Below are 26362 nucleotides of genomic sequence, written 5' to 3' on the forward strand. Positions count from 1 at the left end.
AATTTCCAAAGGCATTCACGCTGCCAGAAAAAACGATTTAAGGAGCTCCAACCTAATTCTTTTCGTGTGGGAGGTGCTTGGTAGGCTCTGAAAGCTGCTTTTACCATCATGAAGTGGTCAAGGCTGGACTTACATGTGGTGGAGGGAGCACCAGCCACAGTGGGGGTCTCCCGAGCTCAGGCACTCCCCGCAGGTCGTGTACTGCTCACAGGACTCCACGGGCACCCGGGACACCTGCAAGGGAAGCAAACACAGGGCTCAGTGCTGCTCTCACACCAGCAAAACCAGAGCAGCTCCAGGCCCTGCTCCGCCAGTTGGAGCCACGTAACAGGATGGCAATTCACCGCCTTAAATGAATTTGTTCCGATATCCAAGAATAGGAAATACTGGAGAGCGAGACGTGAGGTCAGCCCGTCCCTCGGGGTGCGTCGTGGGCACACAGAGCCCCAGCCCACTCCTGGCGCCAGAACCCCCCGACCTCCCCGCCCAGCAATGCCCCCATGGCCAGAGCTGTTCTCTCCTCCCTGATTTACAGCCGGCTATCTCACGCTTCCCCCAGGGGAAGCTGCTTCAGGGAGGAAAGCTGGCGGGGAACAAAATTCATTGGGATTTTGTCAGCTTGTTTAGTCTAGGCGGGTGTTTCACTGCTTGCTCCTCCTTGGCCACCCTGAGCCCTTCCAGCACCAGCGTGGACTTGGCCCCCCAGGCATGACCCACCAGGGGATTCCCATCTCTCCCATGCAGAGATGCCAGGGAGGGAAGTACAGGTGGAACAACCCCAAACACTGCTGCAAACCCCTGCGTGCACTTCAGGCAAGGAGGTCCCTGCAGGATGCTGAGGTGTAGCACGGTCCAGACCTGTTTATCAGCCCTGAAAACCCCAAAGGCTCCAAAGTGACACCAAGCTTTAACCACAGGTCACTGCTTGACAACGTGAAGAAAATTTTAACCTTTTTTAACCACTTTAACCTTTACAAGCCATCCCTTTGCCACCTCCAATGGGCACGGTGGGTTTGCATCCCTGTCCTGATGCTGCAGGGGGATGCACCTACACTGGTCCATACACACAATGTATGGAAGAAATTCTTTACCATGAGGGTGGTGGGGCACTGGCACAGGTTGCCCAGAGGGGTTATGGACACCCTAAAAGTGTTCAAGGCAAGATTAGACAAGGTTTGGAACAACCCGGTCAGGAGGCGCGGAACGCGACAAGGCCCCTTCCACCCCAACCCGTTCTGAGATTCTATTTCCACTCCTACTCCCCAAACACCGTAAATAATTATTGCCCAGCCCCGCAGCCTTGGCTGCTCTCTGCTCAGGCCCTGGGAGTGATGCCTGCAACTGGCTGGAAATTAAAACAACTGCCGGCATCGCACTCGCTCTGTCCGTCAAAACAGCACCCGGCTCCCAGCAGCTGGGAGGGAAAGCAGTGACCAGCACTGAAAGGAGCAGTGTCTCCCCAAACAACGGCCACTTTCAGGCCAAGTGCTGTTGACACAGTGAGAACCCAGTTCCTCTCTGAGGACGACACCAATAGGGCTGCTATTCTTCTTGTTTCCTCAGCCCCTACTCAACAGCTTTTCCTGAAATAACAACAACCAAAAAAAAAAAAAAAAAAAGAATCGCCTGGGGATGAGCCCGGGGATTGTTTTGCCACCATGCCCACAGCCATCCCACCAGCAATGGTCACCCAGCATTTCCCAGTGCAGACCAGCACAGACATCACCCTGTTCCTGGGTGGAAAAACTAGAAGTAAATGTGTTTTCCAAACCCAACAATCATCCTGTGGCTCTCATCCCCCGTGGGAGACACCAGCCACCACAGCGTGCATCGAGGAAGCTCACTGGGTTTTCCCTAAAATCTCTCCAGCATGTGCAGGTGGGTTGGCTCTCACCCACCCTGGAGGTCAGGACAGCCCCCCAAATCATCAGGCAGTGCTGACCCAGCTCCTCATACCCACAGAGTGAGGCTTGGCAGGATCAGTCCCTGTGATTTATATGCAGCTCAGGGCTTGTTTCATGTTTGTGAGGAGCTGGATGCTCTCACAGGGCTCTAAAAATAACAGAGGGTTTGAATTATATGAATAAGAGTTCATTAGAGATGATTTTGCGTTGCGCGTTCGGGTTCTTTTTCTGCTCAGAAGCTGCGGCTTCTGCACATGAGAATCCTTTAAAAATGCCACAGAAATTGTGAACAATGCAAAGAGTTGCAGGGTTCCAGCCCAAATGGGACCATTACATCCTTTCTTTGTAATGCTGGAAAAGGGCAAGGCAGGGAACTTCACTCATTCAATCTTTTTTGGGGACCAAAACAGGCCTGGCTGAGGTGTGTGGGTGGGCTTGGTCTTACACCTGAGGGTCCCTCTGGATCAGCAGTTTCATAGCCTTGGATATGCCCTATGGTCTCTGGCTGGAGGAAAACTGTAAAACTTCAGAGAAGAATTAACCATTTCTTTCTCCAGCACTTAATCCTGCATCTTTGAAATGCACCCTTCATAGAAATTATTGCCCCAATGTCCAAGTAAAAGTTTAAATGAATAAGTTTAGAAAGATTATGATCAAAAGCACTGAAGTATTTCCATGCATGAAAAAAAACTGGGGGATTTTGCAGTATTTGCCCAGCTCTCTCAGCACTAACACATCATCAACCCCCTTATACCAGCCACAATCCAAATATCAAAAATATTCCAGCCCTCTACAGAGTATGTTTCATTTTAAGAGGAAAACAAGAGAAATCCCTTTAAGAGTAGGACACATCCATATGTTATTCCACATCTATCATGAACACAGAAGACTGAAAGCTGTATTTCCTTTAGAGACAGCACAGCAGTAAAACATTGCTGCCCTTACTCTTCCTGATGGCAGGTTGGAAAGACTCTCTTGGCTTTAGGTATTTTTAAACTGTTCTCTGACAGCCTAACTGTCAATTTGAGACCAAAGAATTTGCGCTGGGCTGGGCAGAGAAGACAAGGGACAGCAGTGCCTGCAGCTGGAAGGAGAAACAAGATGGATCAGGGTGGGGCACAGGGGACTCCCAAGTCCAACAATTTCCTCCCAGGTCCCCTTCAGCCAACAAGGAGATGCCAAAATGAACCTGGTAATTAAATGATAAAGTCTCATTACTCCTTTCCCCTGACTGCCTGACCCATAACATCAGCTAAAAAAAAATAAAATACAATGAAATAAAATAAATCAATACAGACTCTCCAAAACACACGAATTCCAGCTCGGCCAGCCCCCAGAGAAAATGAGTGCAAGAAACCAGTTCCAAATAAATAAATAAACACCTAAAATACACAACTAAAGCAAAGTTTCCACAGCTTGTGCGTGCTACCAGCCCAGGCCTCTGACCTCCCTGGCTGGAGACAGCCCTCAGGGTGTCCCACCACCACGGCACGCTGCCCACAGACCCCTCAGGGGGCTGGAGTTCAAACAGAAAATCTATTTTTAATGACTTTGGGGAGTGGAGTAGAGATGCCAACCAGTTCAATGTAATTAAAGCTATCTATCACTCAGCGAGCAGGAGCCCAAAGTTGATGAACTTTCCAATGAGGTTTTATTCTTCCCTTTATTCATGAGAAAACACCGCTTTGTGCTGGTGCAGGAGACGTGAAAAAGTGTGGGAAGGAGCAAGGAGGACACATCAGTTCCAGCCATTAATGTGTCAGGGTGACAGGGAAAACAGAGTCAAACTTTCTCAGGGGGCTGTAAAAAGTCTGACAGGCTCCTCTTCTCCTCCCTGAGTCTCCGTGCAAAAACTCCAAATGGAGAGTCCTCCTGAGGTGCATTTGCCAAGGAATTACCAGCGTGCAGGGGTGGGAAAGAGAGCAAGACATGTGGGTCCAACCCACCCCACACTGTGTGAAAATTCCTACCTGGAAATGGCTTCTTGGTTCAAGCAGAGCCTGTGGAGATCTCAGACACGCTAAGGGTGATGCCAGCAAGGAGCACAGAAGACCCAGAGACAAGTGGGATGTGGGCAGTGCACCCACGGGGCAGCAGCCAGGACACAGGGGAAGGAGGAGAAGGGTGAGTTTTTAACCAGAAAGCATCGAGGACCATCCCCAGAGTGCTGTTAAACCCCTGGAGGCAGCAACACCTGCTCCAGCCACCAGTCCCTGCCACAGAGGAAGGGACCCAGGCAAGGAGGGGATGAGGGGGAGTTCTCCTGACAGGTACAGCAGCTCCTGCAGGACCCAGCTTTCCTCTCCCACACTGCTCAGCAGAGAAGGATTATCAGAGCTACCAACGGGCTGTCAGAACCAAATCAACGCCTGTAACTTTTGGCAGAGAGGCAGCTGAGTGGGAGAGGACACGGAGACAACGTTTCCATGGCTACAAGGGGATTATTTAATTACGGCGCTGCAGATGCATGTGGAGAAAGTCCCTTAAACTCTGATCCAAGCAACCTTTTCAATGAGTTGGGCTTTGCTGCTATAAGAACCTCATTAGCATCTTAGGAGGACAAGCTGTGTTGGAGCACAGGGGACCAGATCACTTCTTCAGTGAGGGATCAGACCTTCTCCAAGCATTCCCGTCTCCTTGGCTCCCTGCTACCCTCCACGAACAGCGTTAGGCTCCCGAGGGAGGTGATGAAAGCAAGAGCAGCATACTCTGGGAAGCAGGAAAGACTGAAAAAATAGCGAATGTTCCAAAGTAAGGCTTGATCAAGCTGTAAAATTGTCCTGAAGCCAGAGTTTCCTCCATCCATCCGGCCCAGCAGCAGCAGGCAGGGCCTGGGCTCGGAGCAGACTCATGTTCTGGCACTCAGGCTCCTGCAGACAAACACTTTCCTGGGGTTTTACCACGGCTCGAGTTAATCAGCACATCAATATGAAACATCTGAGCGGGGCTTGCTGGAACAACAAAGTGCCAGGCAGAGATCCCATCCCCGCTCCCAGGAGCGGCACAGTATCATGGAAACCTGGGGGAGGAGGGATGGGTTTTCATCTCCAGCACGGGCTGCTCGTGACCGCCCATGGAATGCTCAGTCTGCTCCATCTGGCAGCTCCTCCTCCGCCCTCGGCAGGTGATGGTGATGCTTGAGGGCTGCAGAGTGGGCTTGTGCAGGAGGTGGTGCAGGGACAGGACACCCCCTGCCCCGATCACCACCCTGCCTGGGATGCCAGCTGTGTTGTGGTGCAGCCCTCCAGGCTGTGCCCGGCTTTTGGGATCCCACGCTGGCATCCACGTGCCCACCCCGTGCTCAGACTGGCACGCCAGCGCCAGCTCTGTGTGACAGTCACCACTCCTAAGTGTCTTGGCAGCCATCAGCTCTCCCTCCTGCTTCTCATGGACCATCTGCATCTGGGGAAGTGAAGGGCCAGGGATGCATGGCCTCCTCTATCAGCTCCGCTGCCTCCAGAGCCGGCAAAACCTTGGGCATGTACAAAATTGGGAAGCCATTCTTTAATCTCCAGTGTTGGAATAAAACCATGGGCTGGGGTATTTACTCAGGCTTCTGGAACTGGGAAAATACAGCAAAATTTATGGATTACAGTTAGGTCAAACCTGGCCACAGAGGTGCAGCCACACACGCTGGTTCCTGCCCCACATGGTGCTGGTGGGAGCCCGGTATCCCCTCACATGGATGGCCATTGAGGAGGACAGGATCCTCAGCATAACATCCCATCTGGGACACTAAACCACTTTGTTTTCCCACAGAACTGACCCCTTGACAAGTAAAGGGGGTGATGAGATAAATGTTTACACGTGGCAGTAATGAGGAATGAGATGCTAAAGGTCTTCACCACAAGAACAGGGTTATGCTGTGATACACCCACGTGTTTCCTCCCCTGGAAAACCACCACGCCCCAGGGGAGCCGCAAATTTGTTCTTGGCTGCAAAGAAATGTTCAAGTGAGTTTCTGGAAATCGAGGTCTGTGCACTCTGCAGCTCCATCCAGGTGGGAGATCCTCCTCTTCCTCCTCCTTCTCCTCAGCTCTGTGCGCTGCTGGCACCAGCCAGGGTGACACAACTTCTCTGCTCCTTTGGAGTTCCCTCTGGGCTTGCTCTGGATTTCAGGATGCTGTGCCCAGAGCAGCCACATCTCACATCCAAGTGTCCCTGCCAGGGGATGTCACTGCTGCCACCAGAAGTGGCTTCTTGTAGTGCTGGCACCATCTTCTGATGCTGCTGGGCGAGACCACCCTGCCACGGCCACCCAGCCGATGAGCACTGCCCTTTGCAGCACTGATTAGCCCAGGCCCCTGGGGAACTAATTAATCAGGATAAAAGGGGGGCAGCTTTCCAAACTTCCCAGGCTCAGGTGGGGATCAATCCAACACAGCAAACTTTCATCTCACATCAGTTCGTGGCCTCTGCGTTCGGTGCTTTGCCTCCCTGCCATGCAACTCCTGGCCCGCTCCCTGCAGTCACCGAAAAGTTTTAACAGAAGCTCAGAAAATTAATTAAGGTGAATAATTACAAAGTGCGTGCTTCTTCCCCTCTCTGTTTTGCGAGAAAAGCGGCAAAAATAGAATTCGGGATAATTCTGGAGTTACAACCAGTGTAATTAGGTGTTCAGCGCGCCCTCACAATCGGGCTGTGCTTATTAAAATTACTGTTTTAGTCAGAACATTTTGCCAGAGAGTCATTAACAGCACAATGCTTCGATTCCCCACGACTCTAATTAGACTTGGACGCCTCCAGCGCAGGGATGCCCGGCTCCACTGCCCGCTCAGCGCTGCAGGTGATGCACTGTAGGGATCCTGACAAGGCTCCCAGGGTCCTGGACAGCAAAGCAGGGGCATCAGGCTCTGCTGTTTCCTCCTTGGAATAAAGGAATCCTTGTATTTCTCCTGTGCAATGCTTTGCTTTAGGCAGAAATGGGCCTGTGATAAGTCGGTGATAACTCTGTCCCTGGACAGCAAATGGCCACGTGGCACACAGGGCTGAAGTTGGCACAGTCAGGAGATGCCCAGCTAGGAATATCTGCAACGTGAGCTGCAGCACAGATGTTCTGGGGGGTTGTTTCCATGCACATCCCTGTGCCCTCAGCAACACCTCCCTGGCCTTGGTGTTGAGGAGCACATGGGACAAGACAACAACTGGAAGAACGGGAATAGGTTTCCCAGAGAAGCTGTGGCTGCCCCATCCCTGGAAGTGTCCAAGGCCAGGTTGGACAGGGCTTGGAGCAACCTGGGCTAGTGGAAGGTGTCCCTGCCCATGGCAGGGGGTGGAACTGGATGGAGTTTAAGGTCCCTTCCAATCCAAACCACTCTGTGATTCTACAACATCTTGAAGGTGGGGACCACCTTGGAAAGAACGAAACACCCTGAGCATCCATAAACAACATCCCCACTCCGAGAAGCATCCCAGACCGGTTTGGAAGTGATGGAGGCCTCAAAGCAGGTGTGTGCCTGTGTCAGAGCAGGGAGCTCCATGCTCTGGAGCACAGACATCCAGCTCTGTTATGAAAGACCTAAATCTCCGTGGTGTGTATCACAGGAAAGCTCAGTGCCTGCTGCCTGCAATTGCCTTCAGCCGTCTGTTTTTCCTCTCTCCCCATAAAAACCACATGCCAGACAGCAGAGGCCCCTTCCCCCAAGCTGCTAGCCTAGAACTCATGAATTCACTTAAGTTGTTAAAAGGGATTGTGGCAGGCTAAGATAAAACAGAGGAGTTTAAAATGACAAACAGACTCCTAAATGGGACTCGAGTCTTAATGAAAACAGTAATGAATGAATGAGGCAACCAAATATTACCCATTAATATTAGACAGATAGATTAGATCCCTAGGCACTGCATTTAAAACCGACATGAAATTACTTCAATTACTCTGCATTGATAAATAACAAGGCCATATTTACTGTTAAAACACGTTTCCTCCACCCTCCCCCATGCTTGCTTTGGCTGCTGCTTCCCAAGAGGGAGAGCAGACCACTGAGAGGCTGGAAAATGCACCAGGCTGGAAGCTTCCACCTCTCCCCTCCTGTCTCACAGGAGACCTGGGTGACTCAGCACCCACCACAGGTATTCCAGGGCACCTGCCACAGAGGAACAGTCCCATCAGTCTCAATTACAACCATCAACGCTGCTATTTCAGCCCTGGCATCGCTGTGCAAAAGCCAAAGCAATCACTGATGATCCACTTAAAACCTGATGCTCACAGCATCCTTCCCTCTCAGAAATTCACTCCACTTCCCCTTGCTGGTGGGTTACAGCTGCTCAGCATCCTCCTTTCCACACTAGGAAAGCGAGATTAACCTGATCAGAGGCCTCTTCTAATGAAGAGATCATAGGTGGATAATTCCTGGGTGTTCGGTGGCATTTACATGCTAATGATGAAAGGCACTCTGGTAAAGGTAATGTCAACACCAGTCCCTTGTCCTCGGATCTCAGCCTCCAGCCCAACCATCTGCTTGTTCTCAGGGTTCAGAGGAGCCCTGGAGAACAGGCAAAAAGCTGCAAAACATCCTTTCCAGTTCTGCTGCCTTGGCCCGTGAAGCCCCGTGCCCAGATGAAGTCTCCGGGATGACTTCCCGGAGGATGCTGCGCTCAGAGCTGGATGCTCTGCTGATGGGGTAAACAGAGCACGACTGTAAGCACACCAGGGCTGGTGTGTCAAACCAGTGATGCTTTGCTGCTACAGGATCTTAAATATCTGCAAAAAAAAAACATCCCTCACTCGGTCTCATCACGTATCAGTAAACAAGAAAGACATAAAATATCTCATTTCGGAGATACAAGAGGAGCAGCCTGGAGCCAGAGCAGTGTAATGAGCCACAGAGCCTGAGCCCAAACCCCAGGTCCTTGCTGCAGTCAGGAGATGCCACACCTCATGATTTCTTAGGGAAAGGAGGGGAATAACCCCCAGCTTCCCCCTCAGCTGGGATGCAATCACCTAGGGAAAGGCTGCCCAGGTCACTCCAGCTAAAAAGCTGCTGCGTGGAGGATTCATTTAGTGTGGGAACAGGGGGCAGGAGGGCTGAGGGGGCTGTGTGTGTACCATGCAGGCATAAATTACCTTCCCAGGAAGGCAACAAAACCCAGGCTTGGTGCTTTCCCACCCTGAAACAAGGGGTAAAGCAGGGAAGTGAAGAGGGAGGAATGCACGGAGCTCTTCCCACAGCTCGGGGGATGGATGACCTTTGCAATACTATACCTGTATAAATCTTATTTAATGAAATAATAAAAAAAAAGAATAGATGAAGGTTAAATCATTCCCTGCAGCAGATTTACACTGAAAACAAAGTCTGTTCAGACAGCGGTTGGTTTACACAACAGGCCTTTAACATTCCTTTCTTAACTACTGGGGTGACTCCTGACCAGCCCTAACCACAGGATGAGTGATTGGAACCCTCGAAGCCAAAGGCAACTTGCCAAGACGGAGGCAAAGGAAACAGCTCTAGTCTGGGGTTTACTTTAAACACACAATTAGGGGTTTCGCTGGGTCACAAGTCACAACATGGTGGTTTTCACCCGTCAAACCTTCCCCACGACACTCCCAGCCCTGGGGACGTGACTTCATTTGCAGCGCCACCACAAGTCAGCACTTTCGACGCCCACCTCCCCTCCCCGTGCACGCCACAGAGCAAACACCGCTGCCTGCGGCTTGGAAGTGCCCCTGGGAAACTGGGAAAACTAACCAAGGGCCTCCCATTATGTGAAATAAAAGCTGGAATGGGTTTTGTAGCCGGAGAAGGTCGGGCAAAGAGTTTAGCTTTCATCTTTACCTGCTTTTTCCTTGGGCCTGCTGTTTGGCTGCACGGGAGATGTGGAATCAAAGAGCAGCTCTGGGGCTGTGGCACCGCTTTGATGAAAGGCAGGGGTGATATAAGCTCAGAGCTTATCCATAAATTTCAGAATTGCTGCATTAACGCTCCCAGGGCTGCAATGCCAAGTCACTTGTCCCTAGAAGCCATGTCAGCTCCTGCTGTAAACAGTTACTTTGACATCAGCTTCTCACTGTCCAGATACAGCACTCAAAAACAGTGGCATTTTGGGCAAATAATGCCATGAAACTATTTCTGCTCCATCAGAGCCTGAGGAACTTCTGCATATATTTCCATAAATATCACTGGCGTCAGTACAGCAACAGACCCAACAGACTGCGAGGGGGATCCTGCAGACTGCTGCTGAGCCTACCAAAGATCAGCTCCAGGAAAAGCTACGGGGTTGGAAGGAATCTGAAAGGACAAAATAAACCAACTCCCGTGGAAATTGGTAGCCCTCAGCTCCTTGGAGAGCCTGGGAACGAGGGGGAACGTCCTCCCAGCTATCAAAACGTGCAAATCGTTGCCCCAGGAGGCTGAAAGTAGATGGCACTGAACAGACTTGCACAGATCAGCTCATTAAGGACAACTTGGGAATGGCAAAACCAGGAGAAGGGCTGGTGGATACGTGGCCTGCCCTGTCTGCTGCCTCTGGCAGGGGATGGGGCACAAGGAACCACCCCAGTGGTTCTCTCTGCCATATGAAAGACATGATATCATAAATTCTAGACAAAATTTAGTCCAAATTATCTTTTTCAGCTGCAAACCTCCCACAGGAGGCGAATCCCCACCTGTGTTGGGGCAGCAGAGCTCCAAGGGGATCTTCCCTCCCCTCAGCTGCCCTCCTGCTGGAAGCCTGCACCGGAGCAGCTGCTCCAAGGGCATTTCTCCACAGGGTAGCTGGCAAGGGACGGGGTTAATAGGCCCACTCCACGTGTGACCTCTCTTCCCTCTCTCTAAGAGCTCCTAATTACCGAGCTAAGGGAAGAGGGGCAGCCGGCGGGCTCTGCCAGACCCCGGCGCTCCCCTCGCTGATGGGATCGATCGCAGCCCTGGGAGAGGCAGCTGCTCCCGTCCCACCCGCACACAGAGCGAGCTGATCGAGGCCAAAACCACCCTGGTTAAAACAGGGCAAAGCAGCAGGTCCCTTCTTCCCACAAAGGGGAGCAGATTTGAGGGGGAGCGTGAATAAATAACGCCGCTAATGAAACGACGACGCCGGCGCGGCGGGGACGCAGAGCGATGACTCTATTCCTGATGCACCGGCAGCCTGACAATTGGCAAATGAACCTCTGCAGCTCTGTGTTTTCCCCTCTTTATTCTTCTCTCATAAAACTGGCAGGGACAGGGGTAGGACAGGGATGCTGGCGGCAGCTGTGTTCAGTATGAAAAATGAGCAGCATATGTATGGGAGGCAGCTGGAACCCAGCGCGAGGGACCCCACGGCTCCCTCTGGTTATTTCCCTCTCTCCAGTGGGGCTCTGGGCTTAACCCTTGCCTTGCTCCACTGCTGCACGGACCAAACCAGCCAAACCCATGGACCTGAGGCCACACCAGCACCCAGTGCCCCGGGACTGCAGCAGGTTCCCCGCATTTCTGGCGTGCCCGGGAGATTAGGGAGAAGTTGTGGCCCTGCTGGAATGGGCAACATGTGTACACATGGAATAACAGGCCCCAGCTGCTCCCAGAAGCAGATGAAACATTATCCTCAGTGCATAACTGAGGGACCAGTGCTGGTGAGGGCACAGCACAAGGGCTGCAGCAGCGTCCTGTGTCCATTCCCAGGCTGATCTTTATCCAGAGCCCGATGGGCCCAAGGTCTCAGCCTGGCACTGAGACAAGGTGTGCCCAAAAACACTCGTAGCACCCTGTTTCGAGGTCATTACCCTAATGCCACCCCTGTCCTGCCCACCTCGGAGGCCAGGGATGGAGTTCCCTCTCCCACACGCCTTCTCCCCACCCCTGCCCGTACAGAACCCACCTTTCTGATCATCTGGCCACTTGCCACCCCTGGCACGCACTGGGACACAGAGGCCACATTTTCTTTACCCTCCCTGCTCAGGAGGAAGCCCAGGGCTGCCCGGGAGGACGTGTCCTGCCACCCACCTCGAAAGGGACCCCACGTGTCCGCCCCGGCCGCGGCACAGCAGGGTGGGCAGCCCCGCATCTGCCCGCTCCCAACAGACCCGCGGGCTGTGCTGCGCCACAATGCCCCCTTTGTTCCCGGCTCTGGCACGTCCGAGGGTGTCAGTGACACTGAAAAGCTTTGACTGGCCCTTTCTGTTTGTTTTCTTGGCACACGCGAGGATCATTTCAATAGCCCAACCCCGGCTCTGCCCCGCACCTCGCGTGCGACTCACACGATTATCCAACAGCAGCTTTGCCTGGAGAAGGGGCTGAGCAGAAAATGAGGGTGTCCAGCCCCTCCAGCGCCCATTTGCCTCTGCCTGCTTTCCCAGCACAGCATCACACATCCCAGGCTGGGTGACCTGGGGCACTGAACAGGCTCCCCAGGGCCGTGGTCACAGCCCCAAGGCTGCCAGAGCTCAAGGAATGTTTGGACAACGCTCTCAGGGACAGGGTGGGATTTTGGGATGTCCTGTGCAGGGCCAGGGGTTGGACTGGATGATCCTTGGGGGTCCCTTCCAACTCAGCATATTCTAGGATTCTATATAGCCCGGCTGACAGGGCTGCAAGGTTCATCCCTTAGATGCCCACATCCCATGGGATGTTGCCTTCCCAAGGGGACAACAAGCTTTGGGGCAAAGCTGGGGAGGTTCAGTACAGCCACCCCTGACCCTGCTCAGATCTTCTCCACAGCCCCTCACAAAGGTCCGCTGCATGCAACACAGGGACACGAGCAACCCTCAATTCCCCGTTTTTGAACCATTTCAGGGTTCTTAAACTCCTTAAATACATTGGAAACCTGGGAGGAAAGTCACAGGCACGGCTGGTTCGTGTAATTTTATAGAGCCCTGAAAATCCAGAGCATTTGAATGCCCCAAGTAGCTTTAAAGGTCACAGAGCTGTATCACTGCTGCTCTCACAGGCTGACGGTGGTCCTGCTCCTTGTTTGCTCGTGGAACACTGCCGTAGTCTCCACGGCTTTTTAGCAAGGGTTGCTCTCTAACTACATTACGCCGTCCTTGCCAGTCAATTTTCTGCTACTCCATCACTTTCCCATTTGTATATCATTACATACGGCTGTCAAAAATAATTTAGGAACCTGACCACCAGCGTGAGAAATGAACCCTCCTAAGTATATCCCAAACCCTCTAATTCTGCAAGAAAATGAGCTTTAAGCCCTTCTCCCCACAGAAGAAACCCACCGTCCCATGGCGGCTGTAGCACACCGGCCCCTTATCGCGCACAGGCACGTCAGTGAGGGGCTGAGCACCAAAAAGAACATCTCAGGGGACAACACAGCAAAGCTTCAGGGCCACATCAGAACAGGGAAGCACAAAGAGCCGGCAAAACAAAAGGTTTTTGGATTCTGAGGTGCCGTGTTTGCTCCCAGCACAGCAGGTACCCACGCAGCCACTCACACCCCCCGCCCAGGCCCAGTTTGGGCTGGAGTTTAACATATTGTTTGCACTGAAGGCTCAAGAAAATACATTGGATTATCCCAATTTACTACTCTGACGTGGCTTTTTACTTTTCCCATAGGGGATACAGATGGATAGAGCACCAGGCTGACCCTGCCTGGGGTAACCTTGGGCGTCTCGCCCTGTGACAAAGTGCCAGACTTGCTCTCTCAAGGCTAGAGAGGAGGCCTGAAGGAATAGTTTGGACTCAAAGAGCAGATTTAGACAAACAGAAACATCATGTTGCTCTGCCTTGATTCCCAGGCCGTGGAATTCTGCAGGACTGATCAGCCTTGCTGGGGAGAGGTGCACTGGAATCAGTGCAGGGGGAGCAGTTTGTACAGGCAGGGAAGGAATCACAGAATGACGGAATGCCCTGAGCTGGAAGGGACCCACAAGGATCATCCAGTCCAACTCCCAGCCCTGCACAGGACACCCCAAAATCCCACCCTGTCCCTGAGAGCGTTGCCAAAACACTCCTGGAGCTCTGGCAGCCTTGGGGCCGTGACCAAACCCTGGGGAGCCCATTCAGTGCCTCTGGTGGAAGAACCTTCTTCTGAGATCCAACCTAAACCTCCCCTGACACAGTTTTCAGATCAAGCTGCTGTGTCCTCTCCAAGCATGAAGGACACCCACGAGGTGGGAGCAGGCAGCTCTCCTCCTTTTCCAACAAGTTCTTTGTGGTTATTATAATGGATCTATTGTTGTGTGCAGCTTTTCCTCCTGCTCAGAGGTGTCACCTTAACGCCCACCACGAGCCCTGCAGACGGATCCAGTTGGCATCGCTGCAGCTTCCGTTCTTTGGAGGCTTTTCCACTGTCACTGAGTCTCTCCCTTTCCCCTCAGCCAAAAACACTCCCTGCCTGTTAGAGAAACCTGCAGGATGGAGACAGGGCTGGTGCTTCCCATCCACACTGAGCTGAGGCATAAAGATGCCGCTGGTGCAACACTTTAACTCATTTTAATACATTTATGCCGAGACTAAATTTGTCGCTGCATATTTTCCTCCCAAGCCTGGTAATCAGTAGTGGAAATAATTTGCTGTTGGCTGCTCTGATGTTGCCATCTTTTGCACATATCAAAATGACAAAGACATCAGGCCCTCAAAGTCCGATTGAAGAATAATTGGAAATCCAAAGTGGCACTAAATGTTATTTTCTAAATAAAACGCATTCAATTACAGAACATGAGGCTGTCAAGCATTAAAAAAGATTAGTCAGAGGCGGAAAAAAATAGTATTCAAACCTTCAGAGACTTCATTATATGCACAGGATACCCTCTGTTCTTTGGGACAGGCAGGGGTAAAGGGAATGCAAAACAATGGAAATATTTCCAGCAGCCTGTGTGTCCCAAAAGGGCCTGGATGCTTCTGTACTGCTGGATTTCCATCTCAACTGTTGGAAATATATACATATGCACATATATATACACCCCCTTGTGAGTCCCTTCCAACTCTGAATGCATTGGGATATTGGGAAGAAATCCTTCCCTGGGAGGGTGGGGAGGCCCTGGCACAGGTTGCCCAGAGAAGCTGTGGCTGCCCCATCCCTGGAAGTGTCCAAGGCCAGGTTGGAAGGGGCTTGGAGCAACCTGGGCTGGTGGAAGGTGTCCCTGTCCATGGCAGGGCGTTGGAAATGGATGATCTTTAAGGTCCCTTCCAACCCAAACCAAACCATTTTGGGATTTTATCATTAGGTGAGGCAGGGGAGAGAAAAAAGCAGATAAAGCAAGAAAAAGCAGAGAGCAGAGCAGATTCCTGTGCCTGGAGTGAGAGGCTGTGATGGGAAGGGAAGGGATCCCAGATCTCTGCAGGTACATGGATGGCAGCAGGCCCTGGGTATCAGGGCCTCCAAATCAACCCCAAACCTGCCAAAACCACCCCCAAACCTGCAGAGGAGGAACATGTCCAGGCACAGATCCTGCAGCTGAACACCAGAAGCCCATGCCTCTGCCACATCTTCGCGTTAATAAGACCAAACAATGCAGCAGATGCGCTCCAAACTTCAGCAAACACCATAATGGCCATCAGGCACAGGAGGACAAAGACAATCGTATTTCACGCCGTAGGAGCTGGTAAATTCACGCTTGGAGCAATAAAGTCGCAGCCAAACAAACATGACCCCAAGTGGGAATCTATGGCTGTGGCAGGCACATACTCAGCCTACACAAACAGGGGAAGATGAGATGCATTTATCTCAGATACTTCGTTTCAACAGCTTTCCTTAACAGCTCTGGCCCCTGGAATTAATACCCATTGCCCCGCAGAGCTCGCCGTGGGGGAGGCACAATTATTTACATGTCTGTTCTCTGTCCCTACAGAAGGATTAAAAATCAGGTCGAATTCTTTGCACACCAGTTTTTACTGTTGTTATTTTATTTTTTTTTTTTTTTTTTTAAAGAGAAGACAATTATCTCTCGAAACTATTCAGGTGCAGATGCAGCAAATTGCTGACCTGCAGCTGATCTCGAACGCGTCGACGACGCCACCAATAAATACACCCCTCGTGCCGGGGGAGAGGGGAGAGCAGCCCACACATAACTGAAGATGGATTTATTCCAGCCTTTGCTACAAGGCTGAAGGGCTGGGAAGCCAAATCCCCCTCTCCCAGGGTTTCATTAGCTGGGAATGGCTTTCTAACGAGATTTACACGATCTAGCCTGGAGCCTACACATTTTGCTCTGCACCCAAAGACAATAACAACAACAACAAGCAGCTCAGGAGGTGCCTTCTTCTGCTCTTGTCACCCATCATTCAGGACTGTTCCAGTGCTGCTATCGGTGTGATTACACAGAGCACAAAAATACAATCAAAACCTGCCCTTTCTATGGCGTTGAGGCTCCAATTTGAACTGACCCAAAGCCAGGAAAATTTATGGTTATGGGGGCCACATTCAGTCCATTAGGAGCGGGTAGGTAATTGCCAGCTGGGGTCTAAATGCCCTTCTCACCTCTCCTTCCCCCATGCAGGAGTGCAGCTGGATGAGCAGCACGAGGTGTTGCTGCCTCCCCATCCCCACAGTTACCACAGGAGGGGACCAGGGGGCTCTCTGGGGGCTCTCTCTGCATGTGGAGTGGAACTGTGGTGCCACTGTAAGGACAAGGAGAGCCCCAAACCAGCCATCTCAGCCTTTGGACAACAACACCAGCACACTCTGGAGTGGAGCCAGGGAGGGCAGGAGGCAACATTTGTGGCTTTTGGTGCCTCAAATTCAAAATGGTGCTTATTGCTTAAAATTCTCTTAAACACAACCAAAACCTAAACAAACCCCAGCATTTGGACAATGCTTTCAGGCACACGGTGGGATTTTGGGGTTGTCCTGTGCAGTGCCATGGGTTGGATGCTGATGACCCTTTAGTCCCTTCCAACTCAGGATATTCCACGATTCCCTAATGGACTTTGATGGATCAAGGTGCTTTGCTGGATGGGATACAGTTTTTCTGGATTGGTGCATCCTCTGCTGCAGCAGATCCACACCTAAATGAAACCTAAACCCAGACCCCCAGTCCCACAGTGCTGCCTTACAGAGCTGTTTCTCCTACAAATTCAACACTTCCCTCCAGAATCCTGCTTGGACGAGATGCCAGGGACCAAACTGAGTCCCCGGACCGTGCAAAGACCTAAAATGGAAAAATCCAGCCTGTTTTTCACTACCTGGAGCTTGCACACTCCCCTCTGCAGGCACAGGAATGCTGTTTCTGGCACAGCTTCTCCAAATAATAGCGTGGTCAGCTCTTTTTTGGACGGATTTGAAGCAAATTGTTTTTGTGGGCAGGACTGTCGGCTCACTCACACAGAGGCCCAGCCACACAAGGAGGAGTTATTTTTTTAAAACCCGTCCTTCCCGCTGATTCCTCCCCCACCCTCTTCCCCCAAAAATAAAACAGAAATAAAAATACTTCCAATCATGTTCTTAAGGAGGTATTAATAGCACCCAAGGCACTGACAGTTGTCTGCCTGTGAGTCACTTAAATGGATGGGAAAAGGCCTAAAACAACTGTGGCTTGTTAGGAGGCAAAGCAAACATCATTCATGATCTGCAGTGTTAAGTACAGTCCTTATCCCAGCAGACTGAGCTGGAGATGCTCCTGTGTGTCCAGTTCAGCTGGGTTTAGCAGGGGCTGACCCACCTACAGAGCCTTTGCCCAGACAACCAGCACAACTAGCTGGGCAGGCAGCAAGCCTTGACCAAATCCTACCCAAAATGTCCATTGATTTTGGCCGTTTGGGTTTGGATGTGGCACTGGAGGCCACAGCACTGACCGGGGCTGTTAAAGGTGTCACCAGCAAAGCAAAAGGCACAGCCCTGCCTCTGACAGCCTCAGAATCACAGAATCCTACAATGGTTTGGATTGGGAGGGACCTGAAAGGTCATCTATTTCCACCTTCCAGCAGACCAACCTTCTCCAACGCCTCCATCCATCTCAGCTGCTGAGACACCCTCAGTGCTCGGGGCTTGTTTGTGGCCCCCCCAGTGCTACTCAAATCTCCTTATTCCTCCACTGCTGGAATGGGATTCCTAAAGGGTCTTTTAATTCAATTATTTGAAAGCATCTCTGATGTCTTGACAACCTAATTTGGTCTCCTCCAGGTCTTTCACCACCACGTGTGCGAGAGCAGCAGGCACCATCCCGCCCACGTGGTGCCCCCGCCACGCAGTCGCTCCAGCTCTCGGAGCACTCAACTCAATTTCTGTTTGAAAGGAAACATGAATGCTAATTAAACAGCCATAAGGGCACAGAGCAGATAAATATGTGTTGCAAGAGAAACTGGAGAGACGCACTCTGAAGTGGAGCCAGGGAGGGGAGGAGGCAATGTGTCACTGCTTGTGGTGGCACAACTTCAGAGCGGTGCTCGTCGCTTAAAATACTCCCAAACCCAACCAAACTTGGTGCAACACGAGTGACTGCTGCCTCAAACCCTTCCTCCTCCTCCTCCTCTGAGACATCCATGGCCACCCTGATGGCAGCAATACACATCTGAGGCAATATTTTGCTCCATCTGAAGGCCAGGATAAAGCAGTATTCACATGCCAGCTTCCAGCACGCTCCAAAACGCTTGTGCCAACTCCTCTGCAACTGAGCAGCCCTCTGGGCTGGAGTCAGCAGACTGGAAGGATAACCAGCATCTGAGGCACAGTCTTTTCCTGCCACCTTAGAGTAAAAAAAACACCCAACACTTCCAATTTCTCCCTAACAAAGAAAGGTGAGCGGTCATGGCAGGGCGAGTGGATTATAGAGTGGTTCTGCCTTTTTGTTCCCTCTGCAAATGCAGCAGAAACCCACTGGTTGAGCCCTTAGGACTGTTTTAAGCACAAAAATCTCTGCCCTGTTTTGTCTGGGATGCTGTTCTGTCCATACCTGAGGAGGATAGAGCCATGGAGACGCTCTGTGTAATGTGGGCACTTCACGGCAGAGACAGCAAAACCCCACTCAAGCTTCTTTTTTTGCCATCAAACCCAGAAGTTTGGCCCTGGGAGTTCAAGGAGGTTTGGAGGAAAACCAGAAAGTTCCCAGTCTGGCAAGAAGAACAACCCTGGATCTATAAATACTCACAGGTGTATCTTGGCAGCAACAACACACACAGAATCTCTGAACCTCAAGGGCTGCCACGATGGATCAACCCACTGCTCGGTCAAGCCTGGAAATTTGCCTCTGGCTATGGCCACTTCCAGCTGCTTTGCTGGGGTGGGAACATGCTCCCCAAGCTCCCATCCAGCTGCACAGCACTGTGGTGTCCACCCCACCTGCATCACCTTCAAGGAGCATCCCCCTTTGTGACAGGCACGGATGCTTTCAAGGTGATTTTGTGCACTGAAATCGCCTCTTTATGAAAATTTATGCAGGCCAAAGGTATTTTTTCTTTCCTAAGAGTCCATATGACCAACCACAGCTGGGAAGGTGATGCTCAAATTGATGAAGTCTTTATAAACTGTTTGTCACTTCAAACCAAGCCTTCTCTTCTCACATTCACCTCACTGGGACTGCAGAGCATCGACCTGAACAGTGATGAAATGAAGGCTGAACCAAATGAAGGTTATGGGACTAAGGATTTGGGAGGTTTCACAGATTTCCTGTGTGATTTAGGACAGGTCACGTAGCACCTCTATGCTTCAACTCCTCACCTAAGAAGTGATATTGCTGCTCCATCTCACAGGGCTTTGGGGAGGATAAATCTGTTAGTGGAGAGCAAAATGTTCACAGGCTGGTGGGGTTTGCTGCGAAAAGCCAGTGGAAAAGGCAGAGGGAAGGAAAAAAAAAAAATAGAGGGAAACCAACAATCCCCCTGGGCGAGGAGCACGTTCTAAGCTTGATTACAATAAAAATGATTTCTTTAACACCCACACAGAATCATCCCCTCTCAGTCTGGCCCCCCAGCAGACTTGGCAGGGCCAGCCCCAAGCACAGCCCTGGGCAGGGCTGGGGCTGGCAGGGAGCCCCCCAGCCCTGCAGCTCAGGGGGAGGATGGAGTGTTTAGTCTGCTGGGCACATTCCTGCACGCTGCTAAAATAAATAGAAGGTTATTAATGGAGCCCCTTCTCCTCACCAGCATCAGCCAGAAATGCCGGAGTTATCAAGTGACTCCCGAGGACGGCACAGGGATGGGACTGGAGGGACCCCCAGGGACAGAGGGGTTTCTTAATTCTGGCCAGGATCTGCACCAGGTTTGGTGCTCAGGAGTTTCATTTGGGATGCTGAATTTGCCTACTTTTCCAGAAACACCCCAGGCTTCCCAGGGAAACCTTACTATAGCCCCACTCTACAAAAACCCCTCCTTTTTTTCTACAGCAAAGTTTTAACAGGGGAAATGTTTTTCCAGGGAAGGAGGAGGGAGAACAAGAGCAAACATCACAAAAAGTTGGGTTTTTTCTGCTTTACAACCAGCCTTAACTTTTATATTTAGTCCCAGCTTGCAACACCATTACAGGCAGTTTCCCCGGGGCACATCCATAATTTTCAACCTATCTGGAATCTGCAGGAACTTGATTCAAGTTCCACCTGATTTTGGGGGACTTTTCAGAACCTTGAGGGGAAAAAAGAAAAAAAAAAAAGCAAAGAGATGCTCAGAGGTTGAGAGTTAGGTTGGATTTGAACTTCCTTAAATCCTTCTGCCACTCTGAGCCACAGAACTCAGTCACTGAGGGCCAAGGAAGAGCTGGGAGCCAACCTGGCCTTTAATACTTCCAGGGGTGGGGCAAACACTTCCAGGGGTGGGGCAATCCTCAGCTCTGAGCTCACAGGGAGAAGATCCCTCGGTGGAAGCGCCTGCACATTGTCTGTGCTTACTCCCTGCAAACCCCATAATAATAAAGTGATCCTCCACACCGTATCCCTTTTTCCATTTCACCCTTCACTGGATCATTTTATGCATCTATTCCCATTGCTAATTCAAACTAATTAAAGTATAAAATAGAATAATTTGTGCAATTTCAGAGCTCCCCTCACCATATTGTGAGTTATGTTTCTTTTCTGTTCGCGCCCGGTGTGAGCAATTCCCCTCCTCACCGGCTCAGTACCCGCCAAACTCATTTGCTGGGAAGACAAACTATCACAGCAGCGTAAGGAAGGGGGAAGAGAGAAAGTTTAAAGAGCTCTTTGAGAGAGGAAGAGGAGTCTGAGGTTTGTTGTTAAATTCCATTGCTGAGCAACGAGTGTGAAATTTCAGATTTCTCCTCCGAGCCATTTTCTCTCCTGGGAACACAATCCTCTCCCTTCTCTCATTGCTGCTGCTAAGGAAAGAGTGTCTGTCCTGTGTCTGTCTGTCCATCCAAACATGAAATCCTGCAGCAAAGCCACTGCTCTGCAGCATTCCCTGCACTGCTCAAAGCCAGCCATCATCATCAGCATCATCCACAGAGACAACTCTGAACAACCTGGCACAGTGGAAGGTGTCCCTGCCCACAGCAGAGACAAGATGAGCTTTAAGGTCCCTCCCAACCCAAACCAGTCTGTGATCTGATAATTCCATGATCTCATCTTGCTTTCAGGATGGAGCAGGGGCAGTGACATCAAACCTAGAGGGACATTAGACCTTCCTGCAGCTACTGAGGATGTCAACTGTCCCCTTGCAGACACCCAAAGCTCTGGCGAGCTGAGGATTTGTGCCTGTGCACGTAAGGGAAATTCTAGAAATATTTCAGGACTGAGGCTGCTTGCATGAAAATTAAACAATAGCTGTGTGGAAGGGGAGGAATTGGAACGGGAAGTAAACGCCGAAGCAAACACATGGGAACCCTGTGGCTGTGACTGGCAGGGGAAGAAACAGCCCAATACAAAGAAAAAAGCAAAGCAAAACAAACAAACTGAAAGCAAAGCCAGCCAGCCCTTGAGAGGAACAACCACATGAGCAATGTCTAAAATATAACTCAAGTAGAAAAAACAAACCCACTGACCCCGAGGTTACACCGGAGCATTTTTTTTTTTACCACTTCTTCCTGGAAAGTTTATCCTTAAAGTATTTGTTACCTCAGAGGCTTGTGGGCTGAACATCACCCCCCCACACTTGAATGGCTGAATGTTTTGTGTCTGTACATAAATCCCAGGCAGATGGGGGGTTGTAGGGATGGACTGGAACCAGTCTGGACACCACTACGTCAGCCCCAGCACGGCCAGAGCTCTGCAGGCCTGACAAATGGACTGTCAGCAGGGCAGGAGATGAGACAGCAGGTTGTCCCACCTGGCTGGGCCGCAGCTTTTTTGGTCAATTGATGTTAATTAACACATCCTTCTTGTCAGGTAGGTATTGTTAATGATCTCAGACAAGTTTTTAGCTGAAATTCTTAATTATTCCTAATTGACTACAAGGGGAGGGAAGTGGAAAAAACCTGCAGCGAAGTCGTGAATTTTAGGAGCGGAGCAGGTGGTGGTGGAAGAGGATGGCACAGAGCTGGGCAAACCTCCCCGTGGAGCACAGCCTTTCTTCCTGTGGGGATTCTCTCCCCATCTTGAACTCCCTCTTTCATCCCCCTGCTCTACCCCCTGTTTGTTCCAGCTTGTGGGAAAAGGCTGGATGGGGCTCGGAGCAAGCTGGTCTAGTGAAAGCTGCCCCTGCCCCTGGCAGGGGGTGGAATGAGATGGGCTTCAAGGACCCTTCCACCCAAACCATTCTGGGGTTCTGGCAGTGGTCATGGAAGAACACAAGTTGGGCAAAAGTGTTCCTGCACCCCAATGTGCTGGAGCAGCAGGAGGTCCCAGCCAGGCTGGTGACAATGAGGGTCACACCAAGACAAGGCCAACAAGTCCCACTGCACTGGCACAGGATGAGCAGGTGGAGGAGTTCATGGCAAGAAGGATTTTGGACACCTCTGGTGAGCTTTTTCCCCTGTGCCAGTGTTCAAAGTTTGCTAAGATTATGTCCAGCTAACTGGCTGTTCAACTAGCAGATAATGTAGTTAAAAATTTAATCAGTTCATTTTTTCCCTCTTGATGACTCCAGACCCTTTTATCCACACCTCCGGCATTTTTTATCATGTTTTCTCAGTTCTTTTCAGGACACCATCAGTATTTACAGCCTCACCACTGCGGGACTGATGGACTTCCTTGTTTTTCTCAGCCCCCACTCCAACTCCAACCTCTTCTAAATCATCCAGGCAGCACCCATCTGCCTCCCTCTCAATCAGCATCCACAAAGTTCAGCCCAAAGCAAAGCAGTTTTCACAGGACTTAAACATCTTGGGGTTACAGGACAGGGAGAAACACAACAAATTATCCCTGGAGATCTGCAGCTCCTGACACAGGAGCATTTGCAAAGCAAATATATCAGAGCTCTCAGCGCAGACTGAAAGAGTTTTTTTTACCCTAAAGCCACAATGATGTATGTGAGGAGGGAGGGGGGAAACTCAGCCAGTGGAAAAGCAACAGGTCTGAGAAGAGAAGCTGTGGCTGCCCCATCCCTGGAAGTGTTCAAGGCCAGGTTGGATGAGCCTTGGAGCAACCTGGGATAGTGGAAGGTGAACCTGCCCATGGCAGGGGTGCAACAAGATGAGCTTCCAACCCAAACCATTCTAAGATTCTAAGAAAGTACATAAAAGGGTGCTCTCCAAACCCTCCCTGCCTCCCCAAAGCCAAGGTTACCTCACCATGGGCACAGAGGGGCTCAGCACCACAGGCAGAATGATCGTGGAGCATCCAGCACTCACAGGAGGAGCAAAGGATCCCTCAGGGCATCCCAGGCTGCAGAGGTCCATGGCCCTCTGAGCTCTGCCGTGCTAATTGATGTTTTCTGGGTGATTATGCGTTATTATTCCTACCTGGGGAATGGGGAGGTTCCCAGCCAGTCTGGATGCTGCTCTCTCACATTTCAAACCAGAGTGAAATCATCCCCCTGTGGCAGAATTAACCACGAAGCAACTACAGCTGAGCTGGGAGCAGCAGCGTTCCTGAGGCAACCAAATATGCAGGGACTCTGGAGGATGTTTATGGAAGATGAATTTTGCATTTACAAACACCCTGGCCGGGTACTTGCTTAGGAAGGTGCCGCTTCACCCATCAGGGAGCAGAACCACTTTGCACGACCTCAGCGCTTCATTCATCAAGGTGTTTTACGTGATTAGCACAAACAAGTGGCAGATCATTAGCTGAAAAAGGTGCTGGAAAATAAGGAAGGAAAAACATGTCTTGGTACAGAGTGTTTTCAGGTGGGGAAGAGGCAGTGAAAGGAGAGGGAGCTCCTCTGTACCTACCAGCACCCTCCTGGCACCTGCAGGAAGCCCCTGATTCAGGTTCAGGGCTTACAGGGAGGGGAAGAGACCTTCTGGGCCCTGTTTCGCTCCACTAGCACAAAGGATGTTCCTCCCAACGAGCCCTGTGAGTGTTTTGATCACGCTGCTTTTTAGATTCCATGTTTATAGCCCTTAATTGGGTGGTGAAATCTTTTGGAGCCAGCAGTCCCTGCCCCGGGTTTCACTCAGCTCTGCTCGCTCCCAGCTTTTAAAAATAGCCAAATTCGTTCTTCTATCAAGAGCTGCAAAAATCTTTGGCCCCAGTTCTGCTGATGCTTATGCAATCTGAGCGCTGCAGGATGCCCACCACCCCTCACAGGGTGAGCTGGGATGGCTGGGGGTGTAGGTGGGAGCCAAATCCAACCTGCTGCACGTGGAACCAGCCCTGCAACAGCCTCAACTTGCACAGGCAGCACATCCAGTGAGGAAAAGGGGTTGCTGCAGCCTTGGAGTCATAAAATCACTCTCGTCCTGCAGGGCTGATTTAATTGAAATGCACTGAGCTTTTCATACATTAAAAAAACCAACCGTCTCCCTGACACCCAGACAATTAATGCTTCAGGACTGAATTATAAAGCCACTTTTCCTCAACATAACCAGCACTTTTCCTGTAAGACTCAGTCTTTCCCTGTGAAAGCAAGAAGGCAGAGATTCTCTGCACATGCAGGGGTTGTTGGTGTGGGCCCTGGGACAGACTCAATATTGAAACGGGAAATTTTTAAACAAGGTGGCTCTTGGTGGCTCCACATTTGCCACTGCATTGTCCTCACCTGCTGGTGGACAGCCCTGGGTGCACCCTCACATCTCATCAGCAGAGCAGCCTGTCAAGACAGCGACGTGACCGATTCCACTTCAATATTTTATTTTCTGGTGTGTTTTTTTTTTTGTGTTTTTTTTGATTTTTTTTCGTGGTAGAAACTGTTAATTGAATTTGTCTGTTCTTGAGAAACAAGAGGCAGCTCACGCTGGGCAGCAGCTGAGGAGAGCCACGGTGCAATTCCCCTCACCAAGGCCATGCTGGTCCCTCCAACACCAACCCCATCCCAGCACTCAGGGCTAATTTGGGAGCAGGACATGGTGTAACTCTGCCAGCACCCAACAGATCCACTGCTATTCCATCCTGGAACCCCAAGTAGCTCCACTAATGCAACACATCTCAGCCTCCAGCTCCACACAAGCCTTGCTCAGCTTGTGGGCACAAAAGGTGTTTGTTCGCTGCAGCAACGCTGAGAAATGAATTTCTGCTCTAAATAGGGGTCAGGACCATTTCTCTTTTTCCCCTACGAGCTATTTGAAACCAGGTGCTGCGGGAAGAGAGCCCGAAACAGCTCCTGATAAACCACCCCGAAATCGTGTGCTTAAAGAACTCCAAGCGCCTGGAAGCAAAGTTTCTTTATCCTTCTCTCCCCCCAGATTGGGCTGTGCAACTGTTGCTTCTGTGCTTTTGTGGGAGTGAAATCAAATGTCAAATATTCTGCTTTGGAAGAAGTTGGCAACGAAACATGAAAGGCTCACGGAGAGCTCAAAAGGAGTGCGGGAAAAACTGGAGCAAAGCACAGACAGGGCTGGGACAGGAGCCAGGGGAGCGGGGAAGGACTGTGCCTACAAACCACAACTCCAGATTTTAGGATGAAGTGACTACTTTCCCTAATGCATTTCAGCATAAAGCTGATCCTAGCTGCTGCTAGCACAGAAGGAGGATGGGCTCCGTGCCGAGATGTTACATCTCTTTGTTGGGAAGCATCCACACCTCTCAGTTTATTCAGCATAATCACAGCCCTACCATGAGCCCTTGCCTCTCTTGGCTGGGCTGTGCTCAAAGCCACAGCTAAAAGGGCTCAGGACCTGCTCCCCACCACTACTAGGGGGGCACATTTCTTACCTTAATTCCACCAAAAACACCCTCCCACCCCGTTTTTTGAAAGGCATGTTTTGACACAGGCGTGTGTCCTGTTCCTTCCCCGGCAGATATTTGAAAGCACAGGCTCTGGACAATCCTCCCCCAGCACAGTGTAAGAACAGCTGCTCTCTGTGTCATTTCACTGTGGCAGAATTTCGTTTTGTTCCAAATTTCAAGACTTCAGAAGGCATTTTTTTTTTTTTTACTGTGTATTCTCAGTATTTCTGAAAGGCACTTCCCACCATTTACAGCCTCAGCCCTCTGAAGCTGCTGGACCTCTCTCCTCCTCTTGGTGCTGACCCCTTTTTCAATCATCAGCCTCCTTTATAGAGCTCTCAGGGTAAAATATATTCTCCCCTCCACTTTGCTGAACTATCACATTGCCAGGATGAGGGCACTGGGGTCACAGGAGCTGACACAATCCATATGCAGTGGTTATGCTGGG

General features: G+C 50.9%; 1 protein-coding gene across 2 annotated transcripts in view; it reads right to left on the reverse strand.

The window, feature by feature from the left end:
• Positions 1 to 26362, reverse strand: part of PLXNA2 (plexin A2) — a 158156-nt gene that overhangs the window by 62890 nt on the left and 68904 nt on the right. For both annotated transcript variants that reach the window (XM_027895148.1, XM_027895149.1), the window contains exon 5: positions 134 to 234. In XM_027895148.1, coding sequence (XP_027750949.1) covers positions 134 to 234 — 101 coding nt within the window. The remainder of the gene's footprint in view (positions 1 to 133; positions 235 to 26362) is intronic.

Source organism: Empidonax traillii, unplaced genomic scaffold (genome assembly GCF_003031625.1).
Source record: "Empidonax traillii isolate 1590-97213 ecotype Southwest subspecies unplaced genomic scaffold, ASM303162v1 scaffold451:size1465578, whole genome shotgun sequence".
NCBI classification, from domain to species: Eukaryota; Metazoa; Chordata; class Aves; order Passeriformes; family Tyrannidae; genus Empidonax; species Empidonax traillii.